The sequence below is a fragment of the Phacochoerus africanus genome, chromosome 5, assembly GCF_016906955.1.
Source record: "Phacochoerus africanus isolate WHEZ1 chromosome 5, ROS_Pafr_v1, whole genome shotgun sequence".
In the NCBI taxonomy this organism is placed as follows: domain Eukaryota; kingdom Metazoa; phylum Chordata; class Mammalia; order Artiodactyla; family Suidae; genus Phacochoerus; species Phacochoerus africanus.
In genome coordinates, this window is record NC_062548.1 from 11,356,442 (window position 1) to 11,375,733 (window position 19,292).

Consider the following 19,292-nt stretch of genomic DNA (forward strand, 5'->3'; position numbering starts at 1 on the left):
GGAACCACATCTGCGTGCATTTTTGTGCGTGAGTACCTGCCTATCTGAACGTGAATTGATGTGTAGGAAGGGGCCCAGATGTGTGAGTTCAGAATGGTGTGTCTGTGTGTCCATGTGCCTGCGTTGTGGGTGTGTCGCTGGCTCCCTTCGTGAACCATGAGTGCATTGAAGGCTCGGCTCACTGTGTGCAGGCCAGGAGCTCAGCTGCTCACAAAGTGTGTGTTAAGCGAAGGACCGAAGGAGCAGGCTCACGAAGGAGGAAGGCCTTGCGGGGTGGAGCGTCGATGCCTCTCTTGGTCCTTAGCTTTTGTCACAGGTGTCCCCAAGCCGGATGCCCTCCCCAGAGGGTTCCTCAGAGGACAGGAGCGGGCCCTTTTCCCCTGGCACCCCCAGGGTCTGTCCCAGGGAAGGTTTGAGTGGCGGCCAAGGGGCCGCTTCTCTGTTGCCCCCTGCCGACGGAGAGGGGAAACGGGACAAAGTCTGGAAGCTTCTCTGGCTAGAGGGTCTCGCCCAGCCTGGGGATCGGAAAGAGGTTTCTGATGTGCTGGGAATAATGGCCTTCCCTTGTGCCCAAGGTGCTGAATTCTTCATTCCCCTTTTTAGGGCCACACCCATGGCATATAGATGTTCCCAGGCTAGAGGTCGAAGCAGAGCTGTACGTCACCGGCCGACACCAGAGCCACGTCTGAGACCTACACCACGGCTCATGGCAACATCCTTAAACCACTGGAAACCCCGTCCTCAGGGATACTTCGTAGGCCGCCGTAGCAGAAATTCTTCATTCTCCTAGTGACAGCCAGAGGACATGTCACTGCCTGCCTCTTTCCCTCCCTCCAAAGCCACCCTCCTCCCTTGGAAGGGTCTGTGCCCAGTATCTAACTGACCCCCAGTTCTCCAGGCTGGCCTGGGGGCCTTGTCTGGGCGCCTGACTAGCGTTGCTGAATTACAATTCTTTAATGGTCCACTCTCCCCACCCCCAGACTGAGCTCCCCCCAGTTCATTCATTTGCTCAACGAATCCTTATCATCGGCCCCGTGTTGGGGGCTCTCTGCCCTCGCAGAGCTCGCCCTAGGCCCACTCTGAGGCTTGGCACACTCACCATTTGCGGAAGGGGCTGCACCAGTGGGTGATGCAACAGGCCAGTGGGGAGGGGCTGGGGTCCCCTTCAGGTCCTCGCGAAGGCACGAGAAATGGGCCCTGGGACCTGGCTCCAGGCTGCCTGCTGCCCACTGCGATCCAAGGAAAGTCCAGGGGGACAAGGAACCAGTTCAGGGCAGCAGCGGTGGCAGTGGCCTGAGGAGGGGGTGCGGCTGGCCGCTCTGCCAGACCCATCCTGCCTTCCTGGAACCCCATGAGTGAAGCCAGGGGTGGAGGCGGCGGCAGGACTGCATGACCTCTGAGGACCCTCACCACTCTGCCACCCCTGGACGTGAGGGCCCTCCAGCCAGACACGAAGGAGGTGACCATGCCACATGGGGAGCAGGTGGCCACCTCACCTGCTTCCAGGTACAGGCCTGCGACTGGGGTGGAGGGAACGGGTCTAAGGGACACACTGCAGCCTGCGCTCCCCAAGTGACACCAGGGAAAGGTACCAGGTGTGGATGGAGACGGAGGCCCCAGGCCCGGCCCAGCTGGATGTGTCCGTGACTGCAGACAGGTCCCAGCCGCAGCCTGGGCCCGTCTCCTTGGCTGGTGAATCCTAGTCACAACCCTGCTTGGGGGTCACCCTCTCAGCTTCACTCCCACGTACCATCCCCAGTGCCGGCCACTCGGGTACACACGGGCCCGTCACTGCCCTATCCACCGCTGTGGCTTGTGGGTGTGTCCCACCCACCTCTCACACTCAGGGCCTGTCAAAAAGCCAGGCCTGAGGTCGTCCAGCTCCAGGAATAAACCAAGGCCATGTGCCACACTACCTGTGCCAACACTGCACGCTAGTGTGTCTTCTCGGCGCGAGCCCATGTCAAGGAGCTCCAGCCCCATGGCTGGTCAGAACCACGGGCTCCTTGGCCTGGTCAGGAGTCTGTTGGCTGGGTCACATCCCTGTCCCTGTCCTGCCATCGGGGGCACTGACCCCTGAAAGGACACTTCCTGGGCCCACCTGCCAAAGTGTGCCTGGCTAACTTGGCTCCTGGGAGACTCTGATGGTAGATCTGGCGACAGGCAGAGAAGCCAGGCTCTGGTCCCTGACTCCCACTTCAGAGGCCAGCACTGCCAGGGCCTGGGTCACTCCCGGGTATGCGGTCCAGCCTGGAACTCTGGAAACACCGTGGTGGCTTCCTGCTGTTGCCGCACCTTCCCGGTTGCCCTTTCAGCCCTCTGGGGATCTTTGCAAGTCACGCCCCATGATGCCCACTGGGAGTAGGCTGCTGCCTCCAGCTGGGTCCGCGCCTCTTCACCACCACACCGCGCCTCAGGGCATCGCTGCCACCCTCTGTATCCCCCGCCAGGCCGCAAAGAGACCACACACGGAGGGCAGGCTGGAGGCTGCGTGTTTATACAAAGGTTATCAACACCGTGGACCCGCCAGCACACTGCTGGGCGCAGGCCCGTCTCGCCACTTCCCGGGGCAGAAGTCTGGGTCGGGGTGGGGGTGGGGGTCGCTGCTGGGGAGGAACACGGCACAGGCCCGGGGACTCCTGCAGGGCACACGGACACGCGGACACGAACACCCAAGCGCACTATTACAAGGACAGGAGGGAAACGGTCGGCCGCACCTGCCGCCCACAGCCAAGGCCCTCCTGTGCGGGAGCTGCGGGGGCAGCGCCACCACTGAGCCATGCGACCTCGTGTCGTCACAGGGCGCGTTGCTGTCTGCATCTGTGAACTGGGGACGACAAGCTGTATTTCACAGAGCTGTCATGAGGACGAATGAGACTGAAATAGGGACACGGATCAAAATACTCAACGCAGAGCCTGCACATCGAGGTGTTTGGTAAAGAACTTTCTGTCAAGAAAATCGGAGCTCACAGAGGACCTTCCTCAGAAGGCTGAGACGGGAGACCACTTCCCTAGAAACTCTGTCTCAGGGGATCAGGACCCTAGAGCACTCCTTGGAGCCGGCGGCCGCTGGAGTGGCCAGGGCCCCGGAATACACCGTGCCGGGGCAGTTGAGGGGGGCGGGGGGCTGCACCCCCAGGGAGGCACCCGCGGAAGCCGGGTAGACACCGGAGGAGTTAGGGGTTGTGCCAAAATGGTTTTGCACGTAGCACAGGCCGGAGGCAGGCTGGTATGGAGGCAGGCTGGGCATGTGCCCAGGAGCGCAGGCTGGCCAGGACGCGAGTTTCTGGCCACTGGCATGCTGCATCTGGGCGACAGGGTGGTTCGGGGGCAGGTGAGGGTGGCCGCTCTGTGTGGGGTAGGAGCCGGGCACAGGGTTCAGCCTGGAAAGGAGAGAGAGATGCCAGTCATGCTGGGGCGCCCAGCACCCCAGGCGTCAGTCCACAGAACAGCATGGCATTGCTGCCCTGCTTTCTATTACAACACACTTTGGCCCTTTCCTGGAACCAGCTGTAAAAGTGCCAAGTGGGGAGAAAGGTTAATCTCAACTGCACAGAAAAATGCAGAGTTCCCATCGTGGCTCAGCGGTAATGAACCCAACTAGTATCCATGAGGACACGAGTTTGATCCCTGGCCTCGCTCAGGGGTTCGGGGATCCGCTGTTGCCCTGAGCTGTGGTGTAGGTCACAGATGCGGCTCGGATCTGGCCTTGCCGTGGCTGTGGTGTAGGCCGGAGGCTACAGCTCTGATTCGACCCCTAGCCTGGGAACCTCCATATGCTGCGGGTGTGGGCCTACAGAGAAAAATACATAAAAAAATTTAAAAAATTAAAAACAAAAACAAACACAAAACATGCCCAGAGAGGACAGGGCCCACTTCCAGGCCTGCACTGAGCCAGCAGGAGGAGGGGTATCGGGCCCATGCCTGAGACCCTCTGAGGTGTAACCTACTCCCAGCAGCTTGCAAACTGATGGAGATGGCGGCCAGATCACAGGAGTTGGTGGGTTCGTGGCCGGCTCAGCAATTGGCCTCAAAGAGGACGGATCCACCTCCTGGATGTGGGGGGGCGGGGAGGAGGGCTCTAACGGGGCAACACGGGCTTGGGCCCAGGCCTTGTCTGCTGGCAGATTTTCTGCCCGTGACTTCAGGAACAAGGCCTTCCCATTCAAAGTCCCAGCAGGCAGGAACCGACAGTACAGCCATGGGGAGCTGTCTGTGCTGAGGGTCAAGACCCACCCCCCCCAGACACACAAGGCTGGCACCATGGAGGGAGACGCAGCCTAAGGGCTTTAGCCAGTAAGTTTTTCTGCCAAGTTCCAAACACGGAGAATGTCAACGCCACTGCTACCTGTGTTAGGTAACTGGACTAAACCTGTGTATATTCCAATCCCAACCTGAGCTTACAAATCAGCTGCTTAAACATAGGATAGGACACTTAGAGACTTCTGGGATTTTCAAGAATATAGAGGTTTGGGCCTATGAGAAGCTTGACAGGAGCCTCCAGGGAGGTAAAGCTGTCCAGACAGGCACGTCCACGGCCCACTTAAACACTGGGTGGTAGGGCTGCCCGTGATCACCTGAAACAGCGGGTTCTGTTTCAGGCGCCTCCAGCAGCTCGGGATGACGAGGGATCAAACAATAGGCCACGCCAGGGACACGAAAGGAACCAAGTCACTCTGTCCCCCCCGCCAGATCCGCACATCACCATGAAGCAGGATCCCTGGCACAGAGCGGTGACCGAGACGCAGCGTGGAAGAACTTTCTCACCAGGGGCTGCCTTGGAGGGTGGGCCCCCGGCCACCAGGAGGTGTGACGGGGGTGGGCTGAACATCGGCAGCTGTCCTGGAGAGGATTCTTCACAGGGTGGAAGTTTGCAAAGGTGGACCCTTAAGTCCTCCCTAGATTCTGTGAGAACAGCAATTAAGACTCAAATAGCTGAGTTCCCGTCATGACTCAGTGGAAGCAAATCTGACTGGCATCCATGAGGACGCAGGTTTGATCCCTGGCCTTGCTCAGTGGGTTAAGGATCCGGCATTGCTGTGAGCTGTGGTGTAGGTCGCAGACGCAGCTCAGATCCTGTGTTGCTGTGGCTGTGATGTAGGCTGGCAGCAACAGCTCTGATTAAACCCCTTGCCTGGGAACCTCCATACACCATAGGTGTGGCCCTAAAAAGACAAAAAAAAAAAAAAAAAAAGTCAAAAAGCTACCACACACCTAATTCTCAATTTAAACAGCCCTCCACCTGTTCAGACTCCAGGAATTACTCGCCGGAAGCCAAATGGGTCAGTGTGCATTTCCGATTCCCCCAGTTCCCCTCCCTGCCTTTAGTAGCAGTCCAAGGGCTGTGGGCCCCCGAAGGCTGGCCTCAGCCACCTCCTGAAATAAACTACAGGGAGCAGCTTCCAGTTCAACCCAGGTCCTGCCTGCAGCCAGCACGGGGGGGCAGAGGGTGCTCTGTGGCCGGATGGAGGCAGAACAGGGCCACCGACAGAGCACCCCGACTTCACAGCGAGCCCTTTCTTTGGGAGGGACGAGAAGGAAGGGAAACCACAGCTGTGATATCTCAGCACTGACCAAACCCAGGGCCGGCCACCAGGGGCTGGCAGTGGGCCACGGCGGCCAGCAAGCAAGCAGGATGTGGGGCAGGAGACCCTGGCTCCAGACGGGGCTCTTCTGCTGCTGCGTTACCTGCAGAGAGACTCTTGTCCCCTTTGGGCTCCCCTGTGAAAGGAGCAGGTGAGGCCCAGAGAGCACCGGCGGCCTGCCCAGCGCTTTCCGTGGAGAGGTGACGCCCCGGACTGGAGGACCACAAACCTGGCCTTCTCCCGCCCGGGGGCGAGGACACCCTGCCTCTCAGGTTCCGGGCTGTGCCACCTCCGGATAAGGCCCCCGTCAGCCGGCGGGCTGTGCTTCTCACCAGTCTTACACGCCGGGAGCCCAATCCCACCGGCACACAGAGCACCTGGCAGCGCCGAGGGCTGTGGTGACACCCCTAGATGTGGCCACGAGTCACTCGGGGTCATGCCCAAGCACGTCAAAGGCCTTCCCTGTCCCCCTCCGGCTCCACCCCTCCGAGAGGTGCAGCTGGGCAGCATCTCGGATGCTCAGGAGAAATCCGTGCATGGGCTTCCCTGGGCCCCGGCTGCCCGCACCGTCCTCCCTGGGCCCCCTGACACTGGACCCGTCACACCCTCTCAGACCCTAGGACGGCGCGGGGAGCGAGGCGCAGGGTTGGGTACCTCACCTCCGGCTGTGGGCTGCCCTTCTCTCGGCCGAAGAGCCTGAGATGTACTTGAACAGCGAAATCCTCCTCATCAGGCTGAAGGGGAACTTCTGGTCGAGCTTCAGGGCCACATGCTCCGGCAGGTCGAGGGAGTAGCAGTACGTGAGGCCGTCTGAGGTCGGCGGGTTAAGGCAAAGGGGAGGAGGGCTGAGCGCTCCCCGCGGGATCCGGGTTCCCACCTCCCTTCTGCACGGGAATGAGTGCTCATTCCCCCCAAACGCTGCCTGGAGTTTCAGGCTCAGCAGAAACCAAGAGTTGAGCTTTGCTGCCCTGCAGCTCCGAGGAAGCCTGCGCCAGCGACAAGAGAGGGCAGACAGGGGCTAACATTTCACTGTCCCCTAGTCAAGCCATCCTGTCCCCTGAGCCGCTGCGGTCACGGTCGGAAGCCAGCACACATCTGTCTCTGCAGGGGGGTGAGGCAGGAGGCTGTCCTAATCCTAACACCCTCTGGGGGACCGACATCTTCTGGCACTTTGTCCCAAATAGAAGGCACGGTGCCTCCACGTGACCGAGTGAGCTTCCCGTGGGCCTTGGTGGGTGGCCGCCCTTTCCCCACACTGGCACCACCTCCCAGGGACGTGATGCAACTCTGGTCATCTGATCTGTGTCAGCCTGTCACTGCCCAGACAGCCTCAGAGAATCATCTCACCATCTACCCATCCTCTCAAACAACATTTGCCGAACATCCAGGAGTTCCTGGTGGCTCAGTGGATTATGGAGCTGGCACTGTCACTTCTATGGCTCAGATCGCTCACTGCTGTGGCACAGGTTTTGATCCCTGGCCTGGGAACTTCTGCATACCAAGGGTGCAGCCAAAAGATAAATAAATAAATTGACTGACCGTCTAGTATATACCACGTACAAAGGAATAAGAATAAGGGACGGATAGAATAAACAGGGATGAGCGAAAGCTTATCTATAGACGACCATGAGGGGCGGGAGACCCTCACCTAGTCTAGGTCAAGCCGCGAAGATTCTCTCGAAGGAAGGGATGTGGATGCTGAACCCTAAATCCTGAGTAGCCACAGCTAGAAGGGGCTGCTGGGAGAGAAGGCTGTTCTTTGAGGCAGTGTTCTTAGCTGGAGTGGCTGCTGAAAGTTAATTCTTTGCTGGGTTAGACCGTTCCAGTCACGATGAGCCATCTGGCGTCCCTGGCCACTGGCCACTAAACGGTAGTAGCACCTCGTCACTGTGATAACCAAATACGCCCTTGCGTGTTTCCAAGCTCTTTCCAGGAGGACAGTGTATTTCCAAATGCTGACTCCAGGTGGTAACCAATGCTGTAAGGAAGTCGAAAGTTGTCATGGCTGATGACTTCCGTTTGATCTCAAGACTTTGTTCTGCTTCTGACTCTGACAAAGTAAGAATAGGAGGCCGGTTCTCCCACATAACTAACTATAAAAAGGGATACGATATTTTACACAATTGTTGTCAGATCCTGGACCACCAACGCTATCCAACTGGGATGCGCAAGGAAAAGGAAACCAGTTAAGGATCCAGCTGGTTTTCCGCTTGCAGGCGCTTTCTCACCCACCACCTAGGAAAGGGAATTCCAGCAGAGTATAGCTTTTCTTCTTTTTTGGCTGAGCTGGAGAGACAGAGTTCAGAGAGGGAAAAGAGCCTGGGATTTACAGGTCAGTAATGGAGAGGAGGGAGCTAATCCCAGAAGCGGCTCTGGAAATGTGCAAAGGGTTCCCTGAGTCTCTAGCTAACTAAGAACGTGGATGCACACAGGCTGAGCCTCCTCGAGCCAGGCAAAGACCAGCCACTGAGGAAAGCACAACTATCACAGAGCTGTAATATCAACAACTCCTGGAGCTCCACTCCACGGGGACAGTTAGCTCCGATGATAGTTTTTTGTTGGTTTTTTGTCTTTTGAAGGCTGCACCTGTGGCATATGGAGATTCCCAGGCTAGGGGTTGAATCAGAGCTGCAGCCACCGGCCTACGCCACAGCCCCAGCCACGCCAGATCTGAGCCGTGTCTTCGACCTACACCACAGCTCACAGCAACACCAGATCCTTAACCCACTGAGCGAGGCCAGGGATCAAACCTGCATCGTCATAGATGCTAGTCCAACTCGTTTCCACTGAGCCACACCAGGAACTCCGAGAAAAACGCTTTAAATATAAAGACACAAATGTTAAAAATTTAAGGATGGAAAAATATATACCTTGTAAATCCTAATTTAAGAAAGCAGAAAGCTGTCGTAACGAAATTCCTATCAGACAATGAAGAATTTAGGGCAGAGAATAGCATCAGACGTTAAAAGAGTCAGTTTTATAATGATAAAGGGTAAATTTGTTAAGACGATGGAACAGTCCCAAATGCATATGTATCTAGTAACAGAGCTTCAAAATACTTGAAGCCGAAACTTGAAAACAAACAGGTCTACAGTATTAGCTGGAGATTTCAACAGTCCTCTCTCAGTAACTGATAGAACAACAGTAGGGATACAGAAGCCGTGAACGACACAACACACTGAGCTAAGAGACACACACTGAACACTATACCCACCAACCACAGAACGCACGTTTCTTTCAAGGACACGTAAAATACCCACCAGGGTATGACAACTGCTGGGTCAGAAAAAAGGCAAAAGGAACGTTATCTTACAAATAATTTTCTCTGACCACATGAAATGACTCAGTAAAAGAAACCTGGGACATCGCCAAATATTTAGAAATTAAGCAACTCCTTGTAAATAACCCTGAGATCTCAGAAGAGATTCCCAAGGCAAATTAGAAAATACTTTTAACTGAATGTTAATGAAAACACACCTCAAAAACTTGTGGGATGCAGCTAAAGAAGTGCTTATAGGGGAGTTTATAGCTTTAAATTTTCATATGAGAAAAAAAAAAAAGGTTTAAAATTGATGAGATAAGGAGCTCCCCTCGTGGCGCAGTTCCGACTAGGAACCATGAGGTTGAGGGTTCGATCCCTGGCCTCGCTCAGTGGGTGAAGGATCCGGTGTTGCCGGGAGCTGTGGTGTAGGTTGCAGACGTGGCTCGGATCCTGCGTGGCTGTGGCTGTGGTGTAGGCTGGCGGCTGCAGCTCTGATTCGACCCCTCACCTGGGAACTTCCATGTGCCATGGGTGTGGCCCTAGAAGAAGACAAAATAACTAAATAAAAATTAAAAAATTGATGAAATCAAACTAAAATTTAAAAGTAGGATAAATCAGAGCTACGTTATCAATGTGGATTTACACACTGCCCTCACGAAGAGCTTACGGAATCACAAGCTGGAAGACAGGCTGCCTGATGGGAGGGGGAGGGAGTGGGAGGGATCGGGAGCTTGGGCTTATCAGACACAACTTAGAATAGATTTACAAGGAGATCCTGCTGAATAGCATTGAGAACTTTGTCTAGATACTCATGTTGCAACAGAAGAAAGGGTGGGGGGAAAAATGTAATTGTAATGTATACATGTAAGGATAACCTGACCCCCTTGCTGTACAGTGGGAAAAAAAAAAAAAAAAAAAAAGAATACATCTTGTCCAGCTCCCAGCACTACCAATTCTGATGGTTAAAAAAGGAATCCCCTTTGTGTTTCAGAATTTTCCCCTGAACTGCCAGAATATTTCTATAAGGAATACAAGGTTTACCCTAAGTTTTTAACCGCCACCTGGTAAAAGCTTATCTTTAAAAAAATTTTTTCTTGTTTTTCTGAGAAAAGACTGAGCCAAACACACACAAACAAGCCTGTTTCCTAGTCCTTTTAGGACACACCTCCAGCTCATGGGTATTTCAGATCCCTCCACTAAAAACTCTTATTGTAATTAGTCAGGTGTAGGTTTATACCTCGGTTTGCAAGGAGAAAATAAATCAGAATATCTCACTAACGGGCAGTGCTGAGCTAGTAAGGGTGCGAGACAGCTACGGTGATCCTTCCTTGACGAGGCAGTTCGGGCCTGGAGAAGGGACTGGCCTGCCTGGGGCCACACGGTTTCCAAAGCTGAAGCCAGAAGACAGACCACCTCCACCTGAGCCCCCAGCTCTCCCCACCTGAGCCCCCAGAACTTCCAACCTCGTTCACCCCGCGGCACAGCACGGGTCTCCAGGGCCCTTCCAGGAAGGATACACGCCAGCCCGATTCCAAGTCCACAGACGTTGCTGAGGAAAGAGGTCTGGGGAATGAGCCAGGAGGCACAGAGCAGGAGCCACGGCACCAGCATCGAGGGCACCACCATGCCAAACACCAGGGCCCGCCTCATCCGAGCGCGGACGGAGTTGACGCCCAGCATGGCAAAAGCCACCGGGGTGAAGCCTCTGGCGTCCTCCACCTCCCCCAGCTTCGACAGCTTCGACACAGCTTCAAAGGACAGGAAGATGATGGCAGAGCAGAGGGCGAAGATCACGGTGAAGAAGCAGTGGCGGACGGTGCCCACGGTTCTCTCAAAATTGCCAGCAAAGCGCCAGATGATGATAGCGCCGCAGAGCAGGGAGACGGGGTTCTCGTAGACAAAGATGTAGGTCACCAGCCTGTAAACTGCAGAGGGAGCCCAGTTAGAGGCCCGACGGCGGGGTGCTCCAGGAAAGGAAAGCCAGGTTACAACCCACCTAGGAAACGGGGAGGAGCTGGCTCCCACTGCCAGTGAAAATCAGCCCGGAGCCAGTGGGAGAAGCAGTAGGAGGCAACAGTGAAGGACCCGGGACTCAAAGGAGAGGCCTGAATGTCTCATCTTTGCTCTTTCCCAGACCTGGAGCAAGTCTTATCAGTGACTGGCTTCCACGTGGGGAAAAAAACAACACTTTTTAGCATGGGATGGTCTTTGAATTTGTAATGTGCTTTATAATCTTTTTTTTTTTTTTTTTAAAGGTTTTAATACTGACCTATCTCACCGGGCAGTGTGAGGGTTAATTAATTGTAACAGCTTCAGGTGGATTGAGTGGGTGTCACTTAACACTCTTTGTGCCCGTCTCCTCGGCTGTAATCCTGACCTCTCCTTCCATAGTGGCTGTTCAGAGGAAGAAAAAAGGGACCATGAATGATTTTGCACCTATAGAGAAAACTATCACTAATAATGTAGATATAGAACTCAGAAGTCTTTCTCGAATGTGCTTATCCGATCGTACACGCAGGGCGATGCTTTAGGTGGCGTAAGACAGCGAAGGATCTCACTTTTATTTTTCGACAAGCAGCCCTCCCTTAGGCATTTGTACATCCCTGCAAACCCAAACACTCAATGGAAGGGAGGGGACCAGTGAAACGGCAGTGACATTGGACTTGGGAGTCTAAAGGCTTGGAGTGGAATTCTGGTTCTCTATACCATCCAGGCTGGCTGAGCTCAATCAAGTCACAGGCCCCGTGGGCTTCAATTTGCTCCTCGCGAAGTAACAGAATTACCCTTGAGGCCCCAGAGGGCTCTTCCATGTCTAATACTCACATTGCCCATGACCCCCACACTCAGAGAAGCTGTGAAGTAAAGAAAAGAAAAAGGAGCTCAGTTTAGACTGGCATTTTGCATCTGTCGCTAAAGACAGGCGTGCTCTGTGTGTCTCGGCTGGGGAAGGGTTTCGCCTTGCAGCAGGCAAGCTATGGCCCGTATACCTCAGGCAGGCCATCTCTGTGAGGCTTCATTATCTGAAGAGTACTTCATGACCGGTTGAGTACTTCCAGCACTGAAATTCCAAGTATAAATGTGAAGATTCTAGAAGCAATTCTCTGTAAGATGGGGATTACAAGCCCCGAGACTCCGGTTCCAAAACATCGCGCAAAAAAAAAAAAGAGAAAAATCTGGGTGCCTGTCTCCATTGTATGACTCAACAGCTCTGCGAATCTTCTTCGCATTAAGCCTCGGTTCCATCCAAGCAATGACTGGCAATAATAAAGCCTACATGACGTCAGGGGATCACGGTGAGGGTTAAATGAGACTAATGCAGGTGAATGTGCTTTGCGAAACAGCAAGAGTCATACACATTTCCCATATTCCTCCTCACAAAAGAATGGGAAAGAAACAGAGACTAGGGCCGTCTTTTATGAGCGGATGTTTATCTTTAATGGCTTTGCAAAACCGCTCCCTCCCTCCCCCCAGAGAAAACAAACACCTTTCCCAAAGGTACAAGGTGCCCCCTCCCGCTACAAACTGGGAATCGGAGTCAGGATTAAGATAAAAACGAAGAAGCAGAAGAAATTTTAAACCCCGGGAGGCCAGGACTCTTTTAAGGGTAGCCACAGATAAAGCTCAAGTGTCTTGACGAAGGCGAAAAAAAAATTTTTTTTTTTTTCGGGGGGCGGCTAGGCCTAAAGCAGACGTAGGGGTGAATGTGAAAAGGGGTGGGGGGAGAGGAGAAATATCCTCCTTGGGGCGAGAGCAGGGGTGAATGGAACCGATTTGCTGCGAACGGATAAGGGGGCCTCGGTCGGTCTGATGACGACGGGAAAGGAACACATCTGGGTAGGGAAGAATTACAGGGATGGTGAAGATGGGTCTACACAAACAAAGACGTGGAATATGGGGCTGGACCTCCAGGTGGGGAGAATGATGATGCGGACGGAAACGGGGCGGCGGGTGCTGGGAGCCCGGTGCTTAGGGCCTGGCGACGTCGGAGGAAAAGGGCTGGCATCGGGGGCCCGGAGCCGCCCTGCTCACCTTGCCAGTTGCGCAGGGCCTCGGACCGCAGCGAGAGGCCCGAGGGCGCCAGGGGCGGCTGCAGCAGGAACAGGCGGGGCCCGGACACCAGCAGCGAGAGCAACGCGGTGAAGAAGGTGGCGGATGGCACCTCGGGCCACAAGGACCAGCTCCGGTACCCGGGCTCCGAGACCGCCATGGCCGCCAAGGCTCCCGCACCTCTGCTCGGCCGCGGCTGGTCCCAGACTCCTTCCGCCTCCCCGCGGCCGTCTCCCCGGGCAACAGCGGAGGGGGCGGCCGGAAGCCACACCTCCCCGAGGCTCCGCCCCGTGCAGAACCGCGCAGTCCGGTGGCTCAGGCAGCGGGGAGTCCAGCCAGCGCCCTCTGGCGGCAGCCCCCAGCACCAACGCCCGCGAGCCCGAGTCCGGCTTGAGGGGCTCCTTCGTCTCTGCTCCCTAATGGTTATTGCGCCTTGCGGTTTACAGAGTTTTTCTCTCTCGCCCTCCCTCTCCCTTCTCCCCTCCCACATCTCCATGATACCAATGAGGAAACCGAGGGCAGTCGAACCATTGGAACCCAGGTTTCCTCTGCTGCTATGGCCTGGAATTGGCTACTGGCAAGGGCAGCGTTCAGCGTCTGGCTTAGAGAAACAGCGGCCAGAGGCGAAGGAGGGATTCCATTGAAGGCCCTGACGCGTTAGGGATGTAACATAACAGCACTAATAACCAAGGTCTAGTTCAGCACTTGAAGCCTGAAAAGCACCTTCAGCAGAGAACAGCTGTTTAGGCAACTGGAATACTGTTTCCCTATGATGGATGCTCCAGAAGATGGGGTAACTTGCTCAGGATCGCAAGTGGAAGCGGTAGGATTAGGATGTGACATTTGACTCCCTCTTTGCCGGGTCCCTTTTTTCTTCCTGTTTCACTATTTCCCTCTAATATCCTGCCTACTGCTACGTGGATGTGAATTTGACGACTGAAAATTCAACAAATGCTTCACTGATCCGTTCCCAGCCCTGGTCTGCCCCATCACAGTCGTTCTGGCAGCGTCTGTGTTCCCGTGAACCTCGGCGAGAGAACCCGAGATTCTTTTTTGTCTTTTGTGTTTAGTACTAAAATATAACTGTATAATTTTCTGGATATAGATGTAAAGCAATGGGACACATTTCAGTGAATGCTGCATATATGTGAAGCAGCTCGGGACCCAGCAGTGGGCATGAACATTAAGATTTTACTCAATAGGAAGCAAAATGTGAATCAGCAGTGCAGTGGAGCAGCTAAAACCAGCAAATGTGAACTTGGGCTGCTAGAACCAAAATGTGGGCCTTGGAAAGAGGAAGAGGGCGGGTGGTCCTCTTTCCTCTGTGCCCATCGGCCCACTCCAGAAGTCCTGCATCTACTTCCATGTATTTTTCAGATATATTCTGAAAAAGGATGTAGAAAATTAGAGCTTGTCCCACAGGAGTGACCAGGGGAGTTCCCACTATGGCACAATGGGATTGATGGCGTCTTGGGTGTGCTGGGACACAGGTTTGATCCCCGGCCAGCCGGGCACAGTGAGTTCAGCATCTGGCATTGCAGCAGCTACAGCGTAGGTCACAACTGGGGCTTGGATATGATCCCTGGCCTGGGAATTCCCAAAAGGAAAAAAAAAATGATCAGGATGGGGGGGGCTTCAAATCGTATCTGATGAGAGAAAATTAAAAGGGCCAGAGCAATGTCCCTGGAGAAGCTTCAAGGGTCCTGACCACTGCCTATAACCAGGTGAGAGGCTTTCTTGAATGAAGGGCAGTAGACTTACCCTGTGTTACTCCAGAACCGAGAACTGAGGCTGACTGCTGGAAAAGAGAGGATGACGCATTTGACTTAAGAAAGAACTTTCTGGAGTTCCCGTTGTGGCACAGTGGAAATGAATCTGACTAGCATCCACGAGGATGAGGGTTCAATCCCTGGCCTTGCTCAGTGGGTTGGGGATCCAGCGTTTCCGTGAGCTCTGGTGTAGGTTGCAGACTTGGCTCCGATCTGGTGTGGCTGTGGCTGTGGTATAGGCTGGCAGCAGCAGTTCCAATTCAACCCCTAGCCTGGGAACTTCCATATGCCTGGAGTATGGCCCTAAGAAGCAAAGAAAGAAAGAGAGAAAGAACTTTCTGACAATATGGATTGTCCATCCACAGAATGAGCTGCCTTAATTGGTAGTGAGCTCCCTGTGACTGGAAGTGTGCAAGCTATCTGGAGATTTGATGACAATATTGAAGAGATTCAAGCATCAGGTTGGCGGTAGATCTAGATGCCTTTTAAAATCTTTTTGGACTCAGTTCTAAGATTCTGTCAACAAACATAAATGCACAAGGAGGGTTGATATGTTCATCACTGATGGGGGGCGGGGATTGCCTTCGGTCACCTGGCAGCGTGACAGCTGTGGTGGCATCACACATCCTACAGCCCCGGGCTGTGCACCAATGCAGGCAGTACCCAAGGGTCTCCTGTCTCTTTGATTCGGCCTCACTCTCTTCACTTTTTTCTAGTTATGCCCCCAGGTCAGAGCACTGGAGTGAGCAGAGCAGAACCTTCTTTAGCAGGTGGCATGAAAATAGGGCACCTCAGGGCCATGAATCACTCTTATTTTTATTTTTTGTCTTTTTGCGTTTTCTTGAGCCGCTCCCACGGCCCATGGAGGGTCCCAGGCTAGGGGTCGAATCGGAGCTGTAGCCACCGGCCTACGCCAGAGCCACAGCAATGCGGGATCCGAACCCCGTCTGTGACCCACACCACAGCCCACGGCAACGCTGGACCCTTAGCCCACTGAGCGAGGCCAGGGATCGAACCTGCAACCTCATGGTTCCTAGTCGGATTCGTGAACCACTGCGCCACGACAGGAAGTCCCCGTGAATCGCTTTAGCCCATCCGCTTGGCCTTTAGTCCACAAAGAGACCTCCAGGCCTCAAATGTGCTACCTGGAGATGCTCTTGTTTGCGATCCCACCAAGCACCCTCCTACCTCGAGAGTGTCTGCTCCTCCACCTGCCAGACTTGGAGGCTGGGGGACTGGTGATTACTCGGAGGGGACATACCAGTGTGGACATCTCTAGGTCAAACCCACGAGCAGACGCTGTTGGCTCTATCCTCAACCCACGCTCTACCCAGCAGCCAGGGGTTTTGTTTGTTGCTTTTAGGAAAAGCGAAGGTGTGGCTACCCTTAGGACAGTTTACAAGAGCCTCGGGCCATCCCACATGCCCTGTCCCCTGATAACCTTCCTCATCTCATCTTCTGCCACCAACACTTCCTGCGGGAGATGGAATAACGGTCCCCAAAGATGTCCATGACCTCATGCCCACTTCCTACGTATATGTCACCTTAGGTAACGAAAGGGACTTTGCAGGTGTGATTGAGAATCTTAACATGAGTAGATTATTCTGGATTATCTGAGTGGGCCCAATGGAATCGTGAGGGTCCTTTTAAAGAGACAGGAGGGTTAGCGGGAGAGAAGGTGACATGATGACAGAAGCAGAGGGTGCAGCTACGTGGTCTGAACGTGGAGGCGGGGCCAAGAGCCAAGGAATGAGGCAACTTCTAGAAGCTGGACAAGGCGAGGAAAGAGTCTGCCCTAGAACCTCCAGAAGGAACAGAGCTCTGCAAACACCTTAATTTTAGCCCCATGAGACCCACTTCAGATGTCTAACCTCGAGGACTTTAAGAGAATAAGTATGTAGCGATTTGTCTCCATTTTTTTTTTCCTTGTAGGAAAATACACACAGTATGTACCATCTTAATCGTGTTTGAAGTGTGCAGTTTAGTGCTATTCGGTACATTCATAATATTGTGCAGCAATCGCCACCATCCAGCTCCAGAAAGCTCTTTCTGATCTTGCAAGATTCTATGAAATGATGGCCCCCATTCCCCACCCCCCCCTAGTCCTTGGCAACCATGACCTTGACAACCTTAGGTACCCCGTAGAAGCAGATGCATACAGTATTTGTCCTTTTATGACTGGCTTGTTTCACGTGGCATGAGCAATAAGGTTCCTCTGTGTTGTGGCAGGTGTCAGAATGTCCTTCCTTTTTTTGGCTGCAAAGTATCGCATTGTATGAACAGACCACCCTTTATCCGTTCATCTGTTGAAGGGCGCTTGGGTTGGTTCCACCTTTTAGCTAATATGACTACTGCCGCTCTTTGAGGCTTAGCCTTCAATTCTTTGGGCTCTACAGGAAGAAGTAAAACTGCAGGATCATGAGGTCATTCTACTAAAAAAAAAAACTTTTTTTAGCAGTCTCTGCCCTCTTTTCCGCACGACTGCCCCATTTCATATCCCCACTAACCATGCACAAGAGTTCCGATTTCTTCGCACCCTCGTCCACGCTTGCTTTTTTCTTTTTCTTTTTTGCACCTAGTGGGTGCAAAGTGGTGATTTATACTGTTTGAAGTCGCTAAGTGTGTAGTAGTTTGTTACGGCGACGATAAGAAATGCATTAATTCCCTCGCTAACGAACGACACTGGTCTCCTTTCTGTTTTTCAAACAAGCTAAAGTCTTTCTGACCCCAGGGCCTTTGTACCTACTCTTCCCTCTGGTGCAATGCTCTTCTCCTGGCTCTTAGTACAGGGGCCGCCTTCTTAGCCATCAGGTCTCCAGCTCAGATGCTGCTCCTTGGAAGGGCTTTCCCAGATGATCTCTCCCTGTTACTTGCTCTTTCAGGGGACATTGCACAGTCTCAAATTGTGTCACCTCTTTGTGGTTTTGCTTATCTGATTGTCACTCTTACTAGACTAGAGCTTCCTGAGGGCAGGGACCTGCTATATCCCCCAGCACCTAGACAGCATAGAACATGGCACACAGTTGTGCTCAGAGATACTTGTAAGTCCCTTCTCTGCACAGCTGGTGTCTCTGCTGTGGGGAAAAGGCCGTGGAGGGTTTGAGGAGGAGCTAAAAAAGCACCAGCTGTCTGAACACAGCTGAGACAGCTCTGGCGCTAGTGTCAACCACCCGATTTGGTCGGGCTGGGGTGTTTCTGGATGTAACACCCCACCTCTGGCCCCCTCCTCCCAGGGAACGTTTGCAGAAGGCACAGAATGAGGGCAGGGCTCTCTGGAGGGCAAGGGGTAGGGTGGGGACTGGACCTCCCGCCAAGGGCATTCCAGGAAAGCAGGATATCAGATCTCTCTTGGGTGGGGCCGACTGCGCAGCACAGCTTCTTCCAGGCCCGTGTGTCCCTCTCTTTCCTCCTCACTCCCTGGAGGATGGCAGCCAGGCAGAACGACGTTGCTCAACCTGTTCCCCACTGCAGCTTCAACAAGCTGCTCCGGAGCCTCCAAGCCGCGTCTTTACTGCCCCTGGTGGACAGCTCTGAGAAGGGTTCCTCTAGTCTGTTGGAGAAGAGGCGGCTCCCAAAGCAGAATACTGCCCTCTGCTGGTTGTCGTCGGAAGTGGCTCACCTCTAGACGGATGGTTTTCATTTGGGGGAAGCTGAGTGGGTCCAAACTCCTGGAAGGCAACCCTCAAGACATCCTAACGTCGGCCTTCCATGGCATTGGTGTGCCGTGCCATCTACTTCCCAGCTCTCTTTCCCCACACTCACAGCGTGAGGCGCACAGCGGCGAGCCCACTGCCTAAATACACATCCCCCCCAACCCCCAGGAAAGGAATGTTGGCCCTCCCCACCCCCTTGGGCTGGCATCCTGGTTTCCACAGTGATCCTCTCGGATCTTCCCCAAAACTTGGCTTCGATGAGGCCTGGGAAGTGGGGTAGGCAGCGAACACTGGAAGCCCTTGCAGGCTGAGGTGAGGAACAGTGGATGCTATTTTAAGACAGTGGGAGTTGAGATGTGTTAAGTCTGGGAGTGTCATGATACAGTCATGGTTTATGAAAGTGAGCACACCCAAACATTGCTCAGAGGACTGAAAACTGGTACAATTTCTGTAGAAGGAATTTGGCAATATCTTTCAAAATGACTAATGGATGTATCTTTGCCAACCATCCACTTCTAGGATTTTCACCTACAGACATATTTGCATCAGTGGAAAATGTCTTATGTTAAAAGCTATCTCTTGGAGTTGGTAACCCTCTGAGCCACAATGGGAACTTCAAGACAGATCTTTTAGCATAAGACATTTTCCACTGATGCAGGTGTGTATTTGTTAATCATTTATTGTTGTGAGCCACACGGGAAGTCCAATTGTTAATCATTTATTAATCATATTTGCAATGATAGACACCTGGTGCTGCTGTGACTGTGGCGGAGGCCAGCAGCTGCAGCTCTGATTCGACCCCCTAGCCTAGGAACTTCCATATGCTGTGGGTGCGGCCCTAAAAAAGACAAATATATACACACACAGCAGCAAGTCAACATGAAGAAAAGACTGTTCTGACTCTGTGATCCTTCTGATTTACTACAGCCGTGGGAAATGTGAGCGCCAGGGTTCTAAAGCAATATTGTGGGCCAGG

At 53.6% G+C, this 19,292-nt stretch overlaps 1 protein-coding gene across 3 annotated transcripts; it reads right to left on the reverse strand.

Annotated features, from left to right (window-relative positions):
* Positions 1 to 2,481: 2,481 nt before the first annotated feature.
* RHBDD2 (rhomboid domain containing 2) lies at positions 2,482 to 13,136 on the reverse strand. Of its 3 annotated transcripts, none has more exons than XM_047779834.1 (5): positions 12,877 to 13,015; positions 11,117 to 11,241; positions 10,365 to 10,772; positions 6,245 to 6,395; positions 2,482 to 3,383 (listed from the first exon to the last, which is right to left on the reverse strand). In XM_047779834.1, exons 3-5 carry the CDS (start codon positions 10,525 to 10,527, stop codon positions 3,026 to 3,028), a joined length of 672 nt encoding a protein of 223 aa, XP_047635790.1. In that variant the 5' UTR covers positions 10,528 to 10,772; positions 11,117 to 11,241; positions 12,877 to 13,015; the 3' UTR covers positions 2,482 to 3,025. The 3 variants fall into 3 exon arrangements, with proteins under 3 accessions (XP_047635790.1, XP_047635792.1, XP_047635789.1); XM_047779836.1 differs by lacking the exon at positions 12,877 to 13,015 and adding an exon at positions 10,844 to 11,005; XM_047779833.1 differs by lacking the exon at positions 11,117 to 11,241 and having other exon boundaries at positions 12,877 to 13,136.
* Positions 13,137 to 19,292: the final 6,156 nt, after the last annotated feature.

What these genes read in the sequence shown, in the direction of transcription:
- RHBDD2 (XM_047779833.1), bottom strand. Translation starts at nt 13,054, where the DNA reads ATGGCGGTCTCGGAGCCCGGGTACCGGAGCTGGTCCTTGTGGCCCGAG. An exon ending in ACTTGGAATCGGGCTGGCGT is followed by an intron (nt 6,396 to 10,364) that starts GTATCCTTCCTG and finishes CGCCGACCTCAG; the next exon opens with ACGGCCTCACGTACTGCTAC. An exon ending in AGGGCAGCCCACAGCCGGAG is followed by an intron (nt 3,384 to 6,244) that starts GTGAGGTACCCA and finishes TCTCCTTTCCAG; the next exon opens with GCTGAACCCTGTGCCCGGCT.